The sequence below is a fragment of the Bombyx mandarina genome, chromosome A1 (assembly GCF_030267445.1).
Source record: "Bombyx mandarina strain Sakado chromosome A1, ASM3026744v2".
Taxonomy (NCBI): Eukaryota; Metazoa; Arthropoda; class Insecta; order Lepidoptera; family Bombycidae; genus Bombyx; species Bombyx mandarina.
Window position 1 is genome coordinate 15,005,520 of NC_143234.1, and position 20,534 is coordinate 15,026,053.

Sequence of the window (20,534 nt, forward strand, 5' to 3'; positions counted from 1 at the left end):
CCGACCTTAAGGTGTGGTTCTCGAATCGTCGCGCGAAGTGGAGGCGCGAGGAGAAGATCCGGTCGCAACGCCGCAGCCCCGAGTGCGGGTACCAGCCGCCCCCCGCGCACCCCTCGCCCCCCGCGCACGTGCAGCCCGCGCACCCCGCGCACCCCGCACACCCGCACCAGCCGTATCAGCCCGCGCTCAACGTGGACGCCTACAGGTTGCTACAATAATTACTTATTACAGTGTAGAGAATGCCACTAACCCTCGTTCGAAGAACTAACGAACGGTCTATGAGATAGATCCTGCGGCTTACCCACGACCCTAAAATCAGTGGCGATATCGGGACGACAATGGTCCCTAAATCGGGAGCTCGCCTGAAGCGATTTTAGAGTTTAGGGTAAACAATAAAAAACAGGTTACAATTTGCCTAAACAGGAGGCGATTTAGAGTACGATTTAGAATCCTCCCCACCACTGTCCCGATATCTCAACTGATTTTAGGATCGTGTGTAGGTCACATTAGTACCACAATGTGTATACATACCTTCTGTCGTCACCTTGAAACATGATTTCGAAGCTTCAATCAGATTTGACGATGGACTTCCTACAGAAATAGACAATAGGATGCACCTATGCGGTTATTACTGGTGGTAGGACGACTTCTGAGTCCGCACGGGTAGGTACCACCACCCTGGGAAGCCGGGAAGCAGTAATGCGTTTCGGTTTGAAAGGTGAAACTGCCATTGTACTTTACTGTTAAAACTGAGACCTTAGAACTCATATCTCAAGGTAGGTGGCGGCATTTACGTTGTAGATGTCTGTGGGCTCCAGTAACCACTTAAAATCAGGTGGGCCGTAGGCTCGTCCATCCAGAAGTAAAAAACATCATACAGCACCATTGCAATGGAAGCCTAGATACTAACCCTGCGCTCTTTGGCTGTAATCCGGTAGCCAAACTAAAAAAATTTTGAGCTATGTAATGTTAAGTGCCGCCGCACATTGTAGACGCCGGTGGTCGCCACACGCCACAAATCGCCACTGCTCTCCTCTAGTGGTGATCTCCTTATGTTACGTAGGTAACTATTATACTAATCTGTGACCACAAAACGCCGCCACAAAACGACGACACAAGCCACTCGCGCGACTCCCCACCCCTCTCTCTTTATTCCTTCGCCGGAGTCCATTATGATACTGCAAGCACGCGTTAAAAAAAGTAACGGCCACCGACCGCAAGTGACCAACATGGACCACAAGTGGCTATCTCGCGCGTCAGCTTCTGTGATAGCCGCTTCTAGCTCCAAGTGACGGCGACTGTGGATGTGGCTAGTGGCCCGTGTGCGGCGAACCTTATTGCTCAAACATTTAAGGCTTCGTCAAACAGAACGCGTACTAAGCGCGCGTCAGAGCGCAAAACTAACGAAAACGAGCGAAATGTGTTGTACTACTATGGTAACATACTGTCAAACAGAGCGCTAGCAGTACGCAACGCTCTTGACGTCAGGATTTGTAATTTTTTACAAATTTTATTTTAGCGTCCGAGTGAACGTGTATTAAAATACTGGATAATGCCCGAAAAATTGATAGAATTAGTTATAAAATACCCATGCTTATACACTGCCACATCTGAATCACTCGACATCTTAATACTTTTAAATTTTCAGACTGCTATCGAAAGGCACTATGATTTGGCGGATGTTACGTTGCGTCAAGGAGCGTTGGGCTCATCTAGTCAATTTGTGTGACATGAAAAAAGCGTGACGTTAAAACGCAGCGCTAAGTACGCATTCTGTTCGACGAAGCCTTTAATATTACCTTTTACGTATATGTATAGGCTGTAGATACATACGCGGTGTAAATGTCCCTAAATAAAAAACAATAATTTTGAATATCCACAGCCCGCTGACTCCCATGGGCTACGGAGGAGGTATGGTCTCAGAGTCGGCGGTGTGCGAAGGCGCCGACTCCGATCTCTGCAAGGGAGGATTCCTGGGGTACCCGCGCTACGAGCTCGGGTACCGGCAGCCGGCACACCCGTACGTCAACCACGGATACCAGCACGAGCCTGCTTCTCCTCCACCAGGTATTTTCAAAGCGCACACGTGTTACACAAATCTTGGTTAAGATGTTATCTCCGCAGAATTCAAAAATAAAACAAGCAGTTTTAGAACTTTGCCACTAATATCACTATCACTAATAATAACGATTGAAACTTTTCAATATGTACTAGTATATTGAAATGAAAACTTTTAAATTCGGAAATTCTAAAATATATTATCGGATGATTTCAAAGATGGATGACGTATAGAAAGCCTTAAAAAATGCATCTAAATAGCAAACCGTAGCAACGATTATTTTTTTATTTATCCTATTGATACTTTTCACGATATCAGTGCGAAATTATAAAACTATTATTGACGTGACAACGTCTTATAATTCGATGGAGCTGCACGCACGAAAAAACATGACTCATTGAGGCGTTCCATTTAAGGCTTGAAGTGCAAGCGAGAACGCGCAACGAGCGACAAAGAGGCACAATCGACCTCCGCGTTCGGCAGCGTTCGACATCTGTCTCTCTCCTACTTGAGTGAGCGATGCATCCGCGTGGACAGCTGCTATACATTAATACATTTACATGTTTTCGTCAAGTATGAAGTTCAGTGAAAAGTGAATGCGGTGTCAATTGTTTATAGCAACGATAATTGCGATTATTGAAAAATGAAACCATTCCATCAGTATTTTCTTTTGACGTTGTCACGTTCAACTATCGTCAGTAAACCGACTTTACAGACAACCGATTTTTTTTTATTGCTTAGTTGGGTGGACGAGCTCACAGCCCACATGGTGTTAAGTGGTTACTGGAGCACATAGACATTTACAACGTAAATGCGCCATCCACCTTGAGATATAAGTTGTAAGGTCTCAGTATAATTACAACGGGTGCCCCACCCTTCAAGCCGAAACGCATTACTGCTTCACGGCAGAAATAAGCCCAGTGGTGGTACCTACCCGTGCAGACTCACATAAGGTCCTACCACCAGTAAAAAATATTTCAATGATATAATTTCAATTCGACTTCTCAGAGCTGGGCGGTCTACTTGGTGCTGGAGTATCAGTTCCGCTCACCGTTCCCGGGCAGGACACGCAGCAGTACTGGTCGCGGCTACAGTGACCCTGGTGGAACTAGCCTCATTTCCTGCAGAATCTCAATAAAGAAAATTAACATTCCATCAAACTCGACGTAAAAATAATTTTTACTGCGTATACCTAATGTGACCATACGTCCCGATTTGGGCGGGACAGTCCCGCTTTCGGGCATTCTGTCCCGCTGTCCCCAGTGAGACCGACATAGTTCCGCTTTTGCAAACAGAACAAAACGATAAATTTATTTTTCAATTCAACATAGAGCTATAAGTGTTTAAATAGGCTAGTTTAACAAAAGAGGTACAGACTATTACAGAGTAGTAACTATTTTGTGTTTAGTGCTTTGATTCTTTTATGTTATTCTATCTTCTACCAGAAAATACTTGTAAAATACTAAATACTTTTTATCATTATATAATTCCGCAGATGTCCCGCTTTGACAAAAAAAAATAATGGTCACGTTACGTATACCAGAAAAACTATAAATTAAGTACAAACTTTCTCTCAAAACTTTTCATCGGTGGAGGCTAGCTCGAAAGCTTCATGAACTCAAGTCTATTCTGTGATCTCTCACACAAAGACTCCTTTAAGTATAATAAGTTTTAATGTATCTCTTATAATTGAAATTTAATTTTGTATGTATATATGTTATAAAAAAAATACACTTTCTTCGTATTAAAATACAGTATATTTTTCAACATCACTTAGTGAGACAACTAAATAAAACAGATTATAGTAATCTCTTCAGTTTTCGCGAGCTTTGTATGATTAAAACTAATTTTACGGTTCAAACTCGTTTTTTTATTTTTTATTGTCATTATATTGATTCTGACGTTTGGAATACTGTACAGTTTTCGTGGTCACTAACTAAACTAATAAAGACCAATTAACCGTAAAAATAGGTTTAATTAAAAAAGTTATTACCGTACCTTCAGATTGTATGTTGATGAGAAAACTAAAACAACCTAATCCCAACATCCGGAACTTACTGCACAATTTTAGTCTCAAAGCCAAACATACCAATGTGTAGAACACATAAAGTTCTTAAAAGCTCAAATAACACTTTTTAGATTAATCACTCACTTCGTTTTTTTCTTAACGAATAGAACTTAAATGTAGTAAGAAGTTTAAAGGAATCAACATATCTATTAGTTGACAAACAAAAATGAGCACAAAATTAGGCTCAAAACATATTATTAAATAGGATATTTTAATTGCATACATTTTTTTCTTTCAATACGACACACATATAATGTTGTGTCAGTGTACATTCGAATGAAAATATTTGTAATATTTATAGTTACGATTTAACATTATTTTGCTATGTTATAATATTAGTTGAATTTAGAACTAAGGCACTGGTACCTTTGTTGTTTCAAGTTAATCAGTACAAGTTATTGAGATAAGTTTATGATGTATGCTGATTGGATGCTCTCAATCATATTTTTTTCTTCTTAGCGGACACTTGTCAGAGTGGTGGTGATTAAGCGGACGATGTACACGCAGAAGCATTTGTTAGGTCGATCATATTCCCCAGGATTGCCTTCCTAGCGATGCTCTTCCAGATCTGGTGGTTCGAAGAATTTCGAGTTTGGACCAAGGTGGACTCAGTTGCTTTCTTTGTCAAGGCAGTCCAGCGGGTTAGTAATCGGCCGCGTGATCTCTTTCCTTGAATTCGGCCCTAAACTACCAGTCTCTCCATAGAGTCCTCTTTTCTGGAGATGAGACCAAATTTTGGTCCCAATCATAATTTACGTTACTCCAATACAATCTCGAGTATTCACGGGTCAATCAAACGTTTTTTAATTTTTGGTTTTACTTAAACAAAATGTGTAATCTTGTAACGCCTAAAATTGTAATTTCGCGAAATTGTGCAAATGCTTTTTGAAAATTTAAAGTATTGTATGAAAAGACAGGGCTTACTAGTACTAAGATGTATATAAAACTTTATGTATTCATATGTTGACGTGTATGTTTGTCGTTCTAATGTAACTTACTGGTAATTGTATAGTTTTTACGTTATAAAAACATCTTAGGGTTTTTACTTCAAATTAAATAGATTTAAAAACAAAAGGCTTAATTAAGATTTAACATAATTCCATTGGTGACATACGTTAATTAAGATTATTTCTTAAGTCGATGAGATATTCATTTCGAATTTAATATTAGTTATAATGTGTAATCATGTAAATGTTAAAACAAAATGTGAATAATTTGTGAGTTTTAAAATAATAAAAATACATTTTTGATTGGAATATTTTTACCGGTGTCAGCATTATTACCCCTCGCCGGATCTTCTCAGTGGATCGCGATACCGATCCGGTGGTAGGTTCAACGAAGCACTGATCTTTCTAGGATTAGTGTTAGCAAATTTTCTCAGGTTGAGCCCGTGAGCTCCCGTACCCGTTCGGGCGTAACTTGAATAGCCCCTTAGGCTACTACCAGCGAATAGGTAGGCAAAAAAATACCCTTACTGTACTGTAGCGGCCTCTTTCAAGGGATAACAAAAGAAATATGTCAAAAATATATCACACATGACGCATACTTAAATATATATAGATTTACTATTATTTTTTTATTGCCCTAGTAGGCAGACGAGCATACGGCCCACCTGATGGTGAGTCGTTACCGTCGCCCATGGACTTCAGCAATGCCAGGGGCAGAGCCAAGCCGCTGAATACCGATTTATTAGCTGCACCCGTCCGCTTCGCTGGGCATATAGAGAATTAACATTATTATTTCTCGCTCCCACAAAGATTATCATCATAACGTCCCCGCAACTGGTGTAGGAAGTCCAACACTAATATAAATATAAGCATATCCATTAAGCACATGTATTTTCTACATGGATACCAAGTTTCAAGTCGATCGGATGCATGGTTCAGTAGTTCTAACGGAACTGTAGATTTATATATTAGTATAGATGATCATTCACTATTACATAAGAAACGCGATTTTGTCTCCTGAAGTAAAAGGAAGATGATGATGTCCGTCATTTCTTGGTAGACTGACGGTCCGAATGTATTTATATAATTTAATTAAATGCGCGGTCTACACTCCACGTTTTCGACTTCCTCCCGTTAAATAACAAAAGGCGTGCGATCCCAGAGCAACGTCGAGGTCTTGTTAGTACCAAACATTTACTTACACTTACCAGTGTGCTTAGTGCGAGTTTTTTAACGTTCTCGATAGCGTAAAAGTTAACACTTTCTATGGAGTTGATACGTCTGCCTGCCTTTGCCGCTAGGGGCGCTGTTCCAACTGCATACAAATTTAAGTTAACTTTTACGCTATCGAGAACGTTAAAAAACATGCACTAAGCACACTGAATTCGTTCCCAGACTTCGTGATACAGTCGCTAGCTCCTCGACCAACGACCAATCATTTTAAATATTTTATGGCTTCGGATCGAGACCTTTAAGCCAAGTCTAATATTTTCTTCTTATATTCTCTTCTTTATATAAAAAATTATATGAAGCGAAATGAGATGAAGTTGATTACACTTCATTGGGATGAAATGGTGTAATCATCTCAGTAAAATGGTGATTATTTACTGAGAGCTTTTTAGTCGACATTTTGGAAGAAACCGGGAAACTTCTGCCAGCGGCTTTGGTTTATTTTCTCACATTTGTACGCTTTCATAGATGCTTAATAGTTAACAAACCTTATGACATATTTAAACCTGAAGAAACACTAAAACAAAATTAAATAATTCACACGACCGCTTCTCGTGTTGCCGCCAAAAATTTGAGACTATCAAACACTTATACTGTGGTGTAACTTAATAATCAAAATCATCGACTATGTCAGTCGAGCAAGTTTATTAATTTTTTTATCGCACTCTAAATAAAACCATATTGTTTTATGGAAAGATTTTATTAAATTTCAATTAAAGCTTTCGTATTCTATAATAATAATGCTTAAATGTTAACCTATTCAACTATCTAGTACTAAGTACAGTAAAGTCCAAAAGTGTTATCTAAATACTATCGCGTATTTAATTCTAAAAGTTTGAATTTTAAATAAGACACTTATGGATCATTTTTTATTGTCATGGCTCAACACTAAAGTATATAGGGAGACAAAATGAGAGAAACAGTTTAAAAAAACCATACGTTTTAATGTTAGTTTAAAAGAGAACCAAAAAATCGCTTCCCGAAAATACCTATTATTTATTTACGTTTTACGAATTACAGTTGAGGTTCAGAATAAGTATCAAAAAAACTAGTTTTGATCCGCACACATATAAAGATCTTTACGACTTAGTACCCAAAAAAACTAACCAATCGACTACTAATAAATCAAGTGTAGAATTATTTTAATTAATTATTACTATTAATATATAATTATTACTTTTATAACAATAATTGCAATTCGAACATACAAATTAATAATTTAATAGATTACTTGCACATAGCGGATCTATGGAGCAACAATCATAATCTTTATTTCGGACGTAAAATGCGATCAAAAATTAATAATTATTGTCCTTACAGAAATATCTGTACGTAATCGTAAAATTTATTCTACATACATCTACTTTACCTAATGTAATAACTAATACTAATTTACAAAAAAAACCATCACAAATAAGTTTAGAAAATATGTCCACTCTATTATCATCCAGTTGCTAAATCCAATTAGTCCTTAAAATAAAACCATAGCTTCCATGAGTTTTCCTATTTTTATTGCTTACATCTGTGGATGAGCTCACGGCCCAACTGGTGTTAAGTGGTCACTTATAAACACCAACAAACGTAAATGCCGCATACCCAACTCGAGACACCAGTTCTGTGTCTCAGTTTTACAGTACAACGGCTTCCCCACCCTTCAAACCGAAACGCATTACTGCTTCACGGCAGAAATAGGCAGGGCGGTTGTACCCACCCGTGCGGACTCACAACACGCCCTACCAACCAGTAAAACCTGATTGGTTATATATAGCTTAAGATTTATGCCTTTGCTTGACATCATCTGTATGATGGATGATGATGATGATAAGAAGGCAACCGGACAATAATAACTAAAGATAATAACTAATCATTTGGATTGTTAATAAAATTAAAAAGGTAATTTAAACGAGTATTTCGGTTTAAATTTGCATTCATAATTCCATTGCATTCGAATACTATACAGTATACATACATTTTTTCAACTCGTTGCTATTATTGTTTTATTGACTAAATTCTATAATTGGAATATTAGGTACTATACACTGGACGTCACAAAATTAACAAAACGCACCTTTACAATTATAGAAACATATTTCGAAATTTCTGGATTTCGCCTTTAATTCAAAAATTGACCTAGAACGACCTATTTCAGCGACTGTTAATAATCAAATGACCAAAAGTAGCTTATAAAGGGACAAACTTATCTATCGGTCTCTTTCACTCCGTCCCCCTCCTCTACGTCTTTTCGGTTTGAAAACTTTATTCGATATTTTCCAAAAAACACATGTTTTGGGTTGGGTCTCTATAATTCTAAAGGTGCGAAAAGATCATGAATGATCAAGCAAACAATTATTATGATAATATGATTGCTAATTTAACCACCGCGATCAGCATGTACGCAGTTTTTTTTAATCTGGAATCAGCTGAATAAACTCGGTCATTATGGTATGAAGCTACCCATTATAAGGAGCACAATGTAATTGTCGTCATCCATCTAGAGATATGAGGTAAGATTATTCATTGCATTGTAGAGGGCTTTTCCACCATTCAAACCACACTACTTCGGCGCAGGATAGCGGTATCTATCCGTACGCGTTTAAAAAACCCTACCACCAGTAAAAGCTGGTGGGCCAGTATAAACGCAGAGAACGTTGTTATCGATTCTCCGGGGAATCCCTGACATCATTCATCATTCTCCTGCCATTCTCCCAGTCGCCTGGGGTCGGCGCAACATGTTTTATCCTTCCATACTCCTCTATCATATACCATTTCTTCGTTCACTCCTCTTTCACATATCGTCTTTCACGCAATCCATCCATTTCTATATCCATTTCCCTGACATCATACTATGGTTATTAAGTTATACAAAAATAAATCTGCGTGATAGCCAATTAAAAATCAAATTTCGGTAACATAATACCGTAGCCAGATATTAATACTAATTAATATTCCAAAATATTTAAACACACGATCTAACTTACTTTAGATCAAATGGTCCATCACTGAGCAAATATTTCCAATGAACTCACCATATGTTCCTTACAGCTACTATTACAATGACTATACAAAAGATATTGCTCTCAAAAAGTTTACGTACTAAAATATTTTTCTACGTTTTTTCAATTATTGCTATTTTAATTCGAGTATTCTATGAAAACTTTATTATAATAACGAGCACATAGAAATCTTTAATTTTAATTTCCCAAATATCATTTGTACTATCATTTTACCAGTCGATGTGAGTTCTATAACACTTTTCGAGTGTTCTATTCAATATACACAGTTGACCAAACTATTCTTAGTCACGTCAAATTATATTTATTAATTCATAGTGTCGATTCAAGTCTGTAATGATTAAAATCCTTCAATCCGTCATCGTTAACTAGTGCGTCTATTTCATTGATAATGTCTTCCTCCGATTTTTCTGGTTTGTTGTTCTTATGACAACTGGCCACTACGTCCGGTACATTTTTATCTAGCTCTATAGACGATCCCGTTTCTTCTTGATCCTCGCTCAGATCGACAATGTCTATAGGATCGCCCATTTTAGTCGAATCTACATCTATAACCTCCGTATCAGAAGATAGATCAATATGTTTTTCTACAACCAAATCGACAATTTCCACTTCGTGATCGGAAATGTCTGCGCCGATATCCGCTTCGTCTTTAGAAACATCCTTGTTTTGGCCGCTACTGCACAGCCTGTTTCGTATGAGCCTAGGTTTGGCGGTGCTCTCGGTGATTTTGACTCTTTTAAACTCGTAACAGTTGTCGATCAGTTCATCGTCTATAGATTCGTAGACATCGGCAGTCTGCTCCGACAATGTCCGTTTCCTAGGATTCAAAGCCGTCACTTGTTTATTATCAACTTTAGCTTGTACCGGCACAGGGGACGCGTTCTGTTCCATTTTCTTATAAACGATGGAATTACTACGCACCACTTTGATAATTTTATTACCGGATGTCGTGAGGGCCTCGTGGGTAGACAGCTTCCTTTTTCTGGTCAAGTTTAATGTTATAGGTGCGGCGTGGACTACCGTCTCTTTTTTCTTAGCTCTTATCTCATCCAAGGACATAACCTTGAAGTCTAACGAGCCCCTCCGTTCGAGGTTCGGGGTCTTACCTGAGATCTCGTCCAGCGATATCTTGTCGTACTTGGACGAGAGGTTCGTCCTGACGATCTTGCGCTCTTTAGGAGCATCGACGGGCGGCAGGGGGTCGTAGCTGTAAAACGCGGCGGCTTCCGCTTGTATTTTCTCCAGAAGCTGAAGCTCCTGAGACTTTGAACGGGCGATATTCTGCGCGTCGTCGGACATGTTCTTAGTGGGTGTGGACGAGGGAACGCTTTCATTATCGGACTCTGCAAGAACACACGAAACGAACCGCTTTATTGGGACGATCGAACAAAAGGTAACTGATTTTCGTAATTAATTTTGACGGGACCCGTCTGCGTTACAGGTTAGCGCGTCGGTGTGTTCTTGTCTGTGAATGAAAGCAGCTCGCTCGACCGGGGCTGAGAGGGTTGGGGGGACGGGGCGAGGGGGGATGGTCAAAAATAATTACAAAAATCATGTTACGAAACATGTTTATTAACTCGTTGGTATATTCAACACAATTCAAGAAACGAAGCCAATGTAATAATCTGTGTTCCTATATAATTATACATGTGAATAAGCTTAAATGGAAGGTCTTATACATTCTTCGCGTAAAACATATGAAATTCTTACGATATTACATCTAAGATTAACATAACGTAACCCAGTTTTAATAGAAGCAGCCTCAGCGCGCCGAGGTCGCTACATAAATAAATTCACCAACCTTCTACCCTTCCATAACATTCGATCCTATAATAACATGAAAAAACCTATATTTATGTATCAAAAAGTGCTTCCTTTTAAATATTAATTCTACTAAAAAATTTTGCACACGAATACATATTTATCCATTATATATTTTAAAAAAAAACCTATACCGATATAATATATACCCAACCGATCAATAAGCTCGGACAACGTGCCCGCCGCGGATCAAACAAAAACATCTAATACTAAACAAAATCATATTATTTCAGTCGTGCGTTGAGGCGTTTTAATCGGTTAGTTACAGCGTCAGAGCAATCTGTCAGGAGAAACGCGTTATCGATATAAAATCGTTGAGCCGCCACCGATATCGATCGATGCGAAATAGACGAACAACATTACCGTTCTAGTTTCGTTATACGTCGTATTTAAAAGACCGCTAATAGAATTCCAGTCGATAAAATTATTGATTCGAACATCATAATGTACAGAATCGATTAATTGCATCTGCATCGGGAAAACTGCAATCTTAGTGTCACAGTAACACTTTTTGATATCATTGTACACGTAACACTTTTAGATATCATTGTACACGTATGTAACAATTTTAGATATCATGGTACACGTAACAATTTTCGATAACATTGTACGCATAACACTTTTCGATTCCGAAGGAAACTTATTGATAATGTCTTTATATTTTTATCGACTTCAAATTCCGCCTTAAACTGTAATAGTAAAACGCGTGCGCAACCCGTATTCCTACAGAAGTTTAACAGAAAAAGAATAAAAACAATTAACATTCCAACAATTAATCTAAAAATAACATAAATAAGTTGGTATGTATTAGAAAGAAAAAAAAAAAAAGAAACTACACTCTAAACAAAACGATTAATTTAATTATTATTGCTATTAATAAAAATTATTATTTAAGAGCGAAACCAGTTTTTGTCGTATTTTAATGACAAGGCAAACAGACCTGCGTTTTTGTACTAGGCGCTTCGAGAGACTGGTCAAAGTTTTCAATTCAACTTGAATTATCTTTAATATTTAATTGATTTTGCCTTATAATCTTTTATTGTTGTAAACTATAATACATTTTTTTTAAATATCAAAGCCTAATCAGAATAGCAGGTTTCAGGTTAAAAGACTTAGTAAAAGTTAATTAGTTTTTAGGCGAGTAGATTTTAGATAATCTTCTCTCTATCGACAATTTTATTCAAAGCCTTCAAAGTGAAAACCGTATTTTGTGAAATGCCATTAAAAACTGAACTAAGGGAAAATATAAAACATTTATTTCATTTTGTATTTTAAGCTACCCATTCCAAATTAGAACTATTTTTTTTTTCATTTAAAAATATTTCCGTACATAAATAATGACTAGGCATACCATGGACCATAGACATTTATTTTTTTCGTGTCGTGTCTTAATTCATGCGGATTTTTTTTTTTGCAATAAATATAGGAACTTCATTCTCAGTGCAAATATTACAAAACAATTTTCTTTTTCATCGCAACGAATCTACAAAAAAACTTTTTGTTTAATTCCAATGTTACAAACAAACGTACGTACGGGCATCGGAAGCATTATTATTATTATTATGAAAAATTACCGCGAACGGCTACTTTTTTTTTGTTAATTTTTTTTTTCATTCCTAAAATTGATAATACGATCTTAAGCAATTTTTTTTTTCCGGGAAAACACAGTATTACAAGTTATCAACGCGTTTTGTTCACGACGATCATGTCACAAAACCGTGCCTTCATTTTTATATACCTATTTTTTTTTTAATTATTAATATTATATTTATTAGCTCTATCTATTCTCAAGGTGCGATTATAAAGTATACCGGGATCTAAAACAGTGGGTATCAAATAAACTGTCAGACCCTAAACACCCTACACACTAACGTACAAACAATTTTAAAGGCATAAAGCTTTTTTTTTTTTCATTTTCACCTATATAATATTAAATGAGTTACATTAATTGTGTATATATATTTTTATTTGTTTTTTTTTTAATTTATTTATTTATTATATTATTAAACTATACAAAAATGTACTTTTCTAACGTAGACAAAGATTATATCAACATCTAGTAAAAGAAAAACGCTGTTTCTCAACCTTTCAGAAATACTATTAATGACTTTATTTCGAAATATCTCTGTAGAGGGAGCTAGCTGGAGTCATTAGTGAAAATATCTTCAAACACAATTAGACTGCAACACGTTCAATTTACACATACATAATAACAGAGAATTTTATGTGTAATATAACGCCTATATGCTAATTTTATATGGAAAAGCATCGTTTTTCATAATTTCTAGCTAGGATATGAAAAGATCTTGTGGCTCCCTAACTAAATGCAGGTATAAAAATGAGAAAGACACTTTACAAACGACTTCTTCACGGTGAGAGAGCTCGATTGATATTTCTTCGAATATATATGTATATATATATTTTTTATCTTTTTAAAGTATACAAAAACTAAAACTGCCCCTTCTGACGGCCGAAAAAACAAAAAGAAACCGTATCGTTATTACAACCTAAGCATTATTTTTAAATCCATTAAATATTAAATCTCATTTAAAAAAAAAAAAAAACCGCTATCATTATAAGGTACATTTTAGCGTAAACAAACGAAAACCTCTAGAGTAGTGAAATCGAATCAGCTTCGAAATCGTAAATTCATATACATCGAATAAAAAAAAAAAATGGCATTTAAAACCGTATAGAATAATATAACCAACACCAAAAATAGAAATTATCAGTTCTCGTATATAAATCAGAACGTTTCAAGGAACGAACGCTAGCTAGCCTTCGCCCTCGACTGCTTTTAGATATTGCTTATCGTTTGCACAAATTGCCTTCGAATCTCACGAAGGACTTTCATAACCATAGGACTCCTCAAATCACTTCCGATGTGAATTAACATCGCAAACATTACTTAAAACGTTGGATTCGCTTTTTACACGACACTACTTAAAACTTATTTCGTAGAAATTCACAACGCATCCCGGGTGTGAGGAAAACTAAAGCCATTTTTCTCATACCATCAATCAGCTCGGACTGAGTCGTAATACAATTATATATCAATTGAAAAATCGCTTTACGTTCCATTCCGGTCAAATTCGTTGATGCAAACAACAAACTTCACCAAAATGATAACCTCATCATCGTTGGCTTCAAAAGTATGAGATATGTTGGTAATGGCGATAATGTGTCGCGAAAATTTCCTCACTAGCGCGCCTTCTAACACAAGCACACTTAGAAAATTTGAACTAAAACATAAAATTCTCCTCCGTTTTGCATTACATTTTTTTTTTCTTTTCCATACCTCCCCTAAATCCAACGCGTCGGTTATTAAAAAAAAACCTCGAAAGTAGAATATTAAATGCAACAAACCACAAACAGCAATTTTACGGAGCCAACGAATAATTCAAATATTCATAGTATTTCATTACAACTCCCGCAATAAGCGAACCAACGAAAAACAAAACCATTCATTATTATCCAACCCTGTTCTGAACTATGCATGTTTCTATACGCTGTTCGCATTTAATATTCCATTTACATTTCCTCGCCCTAAAATATATTTCATCCCATAAACGAAGCTAGCTCAAACTCTTCGGATACAACGTGTCGTTGAGAGCGAGCGAATAATTTAATTTTATCAAAGAACCTTTTCCTAATTCTATTTTTATTATTTGGCCGTTACATTCAATAATCCCTCGGTTCCGAATGTTGAAAATACGAATACGAAGAGAAAGTCGCCGCAGATCCACTGCGACCTCACAAACACATAAAAGGAACATCACCCAATATATCATTATTGTTGAAATCAAAACTTTATCTTAAACAACGCTCCTTTTGGATTCGCATAGAACTAAACTACGTTAAAACACTTTGGGCTATTGCTGATGAAATGAACAAAAATACTAAACCTCCACTAGTTATTAATTAAAGGCGTGGAGTTTTTTTTTTAAATTGTAGTATTGTATTTTCAACATTCAGATTACATTGAAACACAGCCTAAGCCCGAACCTGCCTATTGGGAAGTTTTATTTTTTTTACATAAAACATTTCAAAAGAAAAGCACAGAAATGTTCCGAAGATTTTGTCCAACAATCTGCTTAATAAACAATTTATCCCATCAATAATCAATTAATACAAAATATAAAAAAAAAACATCCTACAAAATCTTCGAGAAACTTTACAGGTCTTCTAATGAAAAATTATTTAACATTAATCAATATTATCTCAAGGTCACCCAATATATGCATTTATGTAACACACAATCTTAATTATCAACATTAATTATCAATTCGAAAGTCATTCATTAAATCTTCACTTGGAGTTTGGACCTACAATCATATCTTGCTGTAGTAGTGACAAGCCTCAGTCACACTAGTACATACACATAAATAGTACAGAAGGCTGATATTAGAAAAATTTTCAGTCTCATACGTAATCAAATTTTAAACTTTATTAGACTTTACGAATAAAAACTGTGCCTTTCAAACTTGCTGTACTAATTACGGAACCTTACTAAACTACTTAACCATATCTACTAAAATGAAGGACCGTTCATGAGTTACTCGGATGATACATTTAAAGTTTTCATGTTAATAAATGCGTTTCAATCTAATATACTTGTAGCTACAGTTTATACTATAAATTATCGGAATGGAATTTGTAGATGTCAAGCACAGATAAAAAAAAACAAAGATCAGCTGGAACCAGCCTTCGGTATCTATCTATTGTGTGATATGACCGAGGATACTGTAAATGCATAATTGAAGAGACCTTGAGAGGATATTAATTCTTATCCCAATACAAGGAGTGTCGGCAGGGGGCTTAGTACATGTAATTTCAGTAGAGACGCATACCTTCGTCGAAGTTGACGACAAGAGGGTCCACGGGCAGCGGCGCGAACGGAGCGCCAGCCTCGTGACGCGGCACGCCCAGCAACGTGCTATCCAGCACCACTACGGACATCATCACATAAACATTAATACTTCTCATTAGTATGACTTTCAATTAAAACAGAGATTTTTTTTTATTGCTTAGATGGGTGGACGAGCTCACAGCCCACCTGGTGTTAAGTGGTTACCGGAGCCCATAGACACCTACGACGTAAATGCGCCACCCACAAAAAATGTCACCCACAGTGATAGAGATGATTGTGGCTCACTAATGATTATCATAATTTCCTTGTTATTACGAAACCCTTCCAGAATAGGTAGTAAAAATTCTTTTGAAGGAATAGGACCTAATACGTCAAAAAAAATAATGTTATAAACATTTTCAAATTACCAATTCAAACAAATCATCAGACCTTAGAACTTATATCCCAAGGTAGGTGGCGGCATTTACGTTGTAGATGTCTATGGGCTTTGGTAACCGCTTAACACCAGGTTGGCCGAGAGCTCGTCCACCCACAAAAGCAATAAAAAATAAATAAAAAGTTATGATACCAAAATAAATCTTAGTTACAAAAACCTAAAAACAAATAAATGGTGTAAAAACAAATCACTACATAGTATAAAACAAAGTCGCTTTCTCTGTCCCTATATCGCTATGTATGCTTAAATCTTTAAAACTACGCAACAGATTTTGATGCGGTTTTTTTTAATAGATAGAGTGATTGAAGAGGAAGGTTTATATGTATAATAACATCCATTAAATAGTGGAAAGATCAATAAAAAATTAGTTTCCGAAGCGAAGCGAGGGCGGGTCGCTAGTATATCATAAAGTTACAATTTTATTAGTGCAATCAAAATGTGTATACCTTGTCTTTGTTGTTGCCACAGAAGCGGCACCGGGGCGGGCACGGCAGGGGGCGGGATGGCTCCCATCGGAGGCTGCTCCACCACACTCTCGTTTAGGCAAGCCTGAACACATGTGTGCCATAAAACACTTTTAACACTTATATACCAATAATCTTTTGCATGAATGAGTGCATTATATATTATTTGTGACTTTGGCCTATCCAAAATCAGCAGATATGTGAAGCCATTACCATATGAATGATGTTAAGAGGTATAACCATTTCTACCATGAAATATTACAGTGTTCCAATTTGAAAAATGGAATACCCTTTTTACATGTTGAACCTCTTGTCTCAAGGTAGTCAGCAATATGTCTAGGAGTAAGCAGTAGTACAGTTATTAAAGCAAAAGATGAGTGCTGAACTATTATTATGGAATTGTTAAGGTTTTAAGATTAGTGGGATTGTTAAGTCAGTAATGGATTGAAACATGTACAGTGCAAGAAAAAAAGGGATATTTCCTGTTTTTAAAGTTAAGTGTTGTCAAGAGAAATGAGAAAATTCTTCATTTGAAGTTTAAATCTAATAAATAAAAATCAATTTAAATTACAATGATTTTTATCACAATTTATAATTATATTTAAAAGTGTAATTATATTTAAAAGAGAACTGCATCACTCCATTTTTTTTAATTGTTTCAATACTTTCTATGATTTAAGGTAAAATTGACACCTAGTTTTTGCTTTGAAATTGAAATCATTGTTTCAATTACTTTTAAAACTTGCTAAACATATTGCAATACAAAAACTATTAAAAAAGACAAAATGTTTGCGCTTGTTTAAGTTCAATAAAATTGCTTACATGAACAGGTGGGGCGGGCTGACTTGGAGCAATTCCATCAGTACGTGCCTCGGGATTCTTATGCATGAATGGGCAGTGAATCTTGCGGCAGCCACCAGGTTGGTTCTCCCAGTAGCATGGAATTTGTTTACGATTTTTCTGTAAATCAATAAGCTTAATATTAATTTATACTAAAGTAGAATTTTCTTTTGTATGCATCCAATCTACATAGCTTTAATCATAATTTTAAATCATAACTATTCATTTTAATCTCCTTTTCCTTTACTCCTGTTTTATTTATTTTTAGATTATTTAAATTAAAAAGAGGCACTATAGAGACATACCCTAAGCTCCATGTGACGCAGTTTACAGCGTTTATCAGTACATTTCCCCTGTTGCCAGGCTGTGCACATTGTTTCACAGCCTAAGGCTGATGGCTCATGGCGAAACACACAATTATCTCCCTGGAAACAAAAAAATTAGAGACTCAAATTTTTGTACATGTCAGATCAATTGGTAATGTGGTTTTAGTCATTAGTAAATAGGTTTACTTCCAGGTAAATAAATTAATCTCTTTTAAAATAAGAGTTACTGTACATTCACTTTACAAATAGAATAAAATTATTTACCAGAATTGAAGTGCATTAAATATTTTCTGATAGTTAAGTGTTGGACTAAATTTTAAATAACATGTGTTCAATAGGTAGACAAAAATTAACACGAAATAACACGAGTACTACAAGAAATAGTAGCGAGTAATTAAACAATAACGCTTACCTTTGTACATGTGGAATAGTAATAAAAGTAACAATCGTTGAATTTACGTGGAGACTCCATGGTATTTTTCGCTATCCGGACTCTGTCAATGACAACACTTTATGAGTACCGAAACAACATAATGATTTCACGATTATTTTTAACACAAAAACGTTCTTTTATATTTTAAGGTTATTTACGTAAACATATGAAACACTATAAATTTATCCGAAAATCGAAATTTTTCGTTCTGACAGCACGTCCAAACGATCAGCGCGGTTAAATTGCAAATTACCAAACTTATCTCGGAACCCTAAAATGATTTGAATACTCACCGAGCAAATTTTAAAACACTAATTAACCTTTAGTACGTGAAAGTAGTTTATAGAAAATAACAATTTTTGAAACACAAAATTATATTCAAACGTCACAACGAGATGGAAGATGTGGTAGTTATGGCGGATGTAGAGCTCACGATCTTGATTCGATTTAGACAAAAATCGATTTGAATCTGTAAATCGAATCTAAATTGACTTTTAGAAAATAAATGGATAAATCGATTGAAACTACAATTTTAACCATCATAATATTGATTATTGACGAAAGAAATTAATTTTCAAAGCTTCGATATAGTCTTTGGCAAGAAACCAGATACGGCTAACTATTAAAATTTAATTACGGCACTCAAAAATTATGTCTGACATGCTTGAAGCTGCCCTAATCGCCACGCTTGGCATGCGGCGGATTGACTATTGCAGTGTGGTGTTATGATACTCGGAGAACGCTGTTGCCCATTCTCATGAAACGGCTGATTGTACTAGCCTTCAGCCATATGCAGTTTGGACGGAAGAAGAACAATGGCGAGGTTTCATTTTTGTATTTGTTAAGTCAATTTCATGAAGCACGCAGAAGGATTTTTTTGTAAACTATTCTAGTGACTTCAAGGGGCCTAGGGGACTACATTAACCTGGCGAGTGAAGGAATATAAATACAACACGCACTTATATAACGGTAGGCAGCGGCTTGTTCCTGCCCCTGGCATTGCTGAAGTCCGCGAGGGTAACTACTCACCATCAGGTGGACCGTATGCTCGTCTGTATATACAGGCAATAAAAATAAATAAAAACTAATTTACAGTCATACTGGCTGGTAAAACGTCAGGAGAGACAAGATAGACGTCATACGATGTGAAACTGCGTTTCGTCGTGTGTAAGTACTTGAACACCTGTACAACACTCACGGAGGAGGACAAGGGGAGGTGTTTGTTGACATACGACATAGGGAAGATCTTCCACCGAGCGGGTGATATCGATCGGTAGACAAATGTTCCGAATGTTCTTATTCAGAACTTGTATGTATGCAAGCTTATTTTGAAAATGTCGTAAGCGAGATTCAGGCATCTATCAAATATCTTCTGTTCTGTGATGGCTGCCACCATATCACTCCCCTCCAAGACCTGAAGTGGTCCCATTATGTTAGCGTTGTCCGTGCTGAGATTAGCTTGCAAGTGCTAGTGCTGCTTGGAATCTGCGGTGAGTCTGATTTTTGGCAGAGAGCACACTGCTCTTAGAACAGATGACCACTAAGACCAAAAAGCTCTCGAGTGGCAACTGCGTACCGGAAGACATAGCGTAGATAGGCCTCCCACAAAGTGGATCGAAGACCTATTGGGGTTCGCAGGAAACCACTGGATGTATGCAGCGCAAAACCGTGCGTTGTGGCAAGGCTTGGGTGGGGCTATATCCAGCAGTAGACATCTGTGTAGCAGATAGACACAAACTGTAATCCCAAATCGATTTTTAAAAAAAACTGTCATTTTTCCAAAATCGATATGATTCCAATCAGTTAATGTTTTCGATTTTTCGTCATAAATTGAAAAATAACAAGAGGTGACACTCTATAATATTTAATTTTACTCATATCTCTATTTAGTCCATAGATAATTTAAGAATTTAGTCTGTGATTGTACTCTATTATGGAGATTGGAGGGCTGCCTACTTTTAGCCTCCATTATGGTATAGCTACACAATTTGACGGAAATTGCGCATAAAGATGTCTTGTAATATGA

General features: G+C 36.4%; 2 protein-coding genes across 6 annotated transcripts in view; one reads left to right on the forward strand and one right to left on the reverse strand.

Moving 5' to 3' along the window:
* The window catches only part of LOC114252787 (paired box protein Pax-6), a 70,346-nt gene extending 64,924 nt beyond the window's left edge, over nt 1-5,422 (forward strand). For 3 of the 5 annotated variants that reach the window (XM_089739521.1, XM_089739519.1, XM_089739522.1), the window contains exons 8-10: nt 12-205; nt 1,883-2,067; nt 3,068-5,420. In XM_089739521.1, coding sequence (XP_089595647.1) covers nt 12-205; nt 1,883-2,067; nt 3,068-3,156 — 468 coding nt within the window. In that variant the 3' untranslated portion in view covers nt 3,157-5,420. Of the gene's footprint in view, nt 1-11; nt 206-1,882; nt 2,068-3,067 lie in introns of all 5 variants that reach the window. The other 2 variants (XM_089739520.1, XM_089739518.1) reach the window with 2 other exon arrangements.
* Nucleotides 5,423-6,985: 1,563 nt separating this feature from the next.
* Nucleotides 6,986-18,942, reverse strand: LOC114241021 (uncharacterized). Its single transcript, XM_028171723.2, has 7 exons — nt 18,802-18,942; nt 18,488-18,569; nt 18,055-18,174; nt 17,732-17,869; nt 16,892-16,994; nt 15,990-16,088; nt 6,986-10,661 (listed from the first exon to the last, which is right to left on the reverse strand). The coding sequence occupies exons 2-7, from the start codon at nt 18,545-18,547 to the stop codon at nt 9,628-9,630; spliced, it is 1,554 nt and encodes a 517-aa protein (XP_028027524.2). The 5' UTR covers nt 18,548-18,569; nt 18,802-18,942; the 3' UTR covers nt 6,986-9,627.
* Between the last annotated feature and the right edge of the window lie 1,592 nt (nt 18,943-20,534).

Excerpts from the sequence above, each read along its gene's own strand:
- LOC114241021 (XM_028171723.2), bottom strand. The coding sequence starts at position 18,547 with ATGGAGTCTCCACGTAAATTCAACGATTGTTACTTTTATTACTATTCC. Across the intron at positions 17,870-18,054 it reads TGCGTCACATGGAGCTTAGG|AAAAATCGTAAACAAATTCC; the intron begins GTATGTCTCTAT and ends ATTGATTTACAG. Across the intron at positions 10,662-15,989 it reads TGTCGTCAACTTCGACGAAG|AGTCCGATAATGAAAGCGTT; the intron begins GTATGCGTCTCT and ends GTGTTCTTGCAG.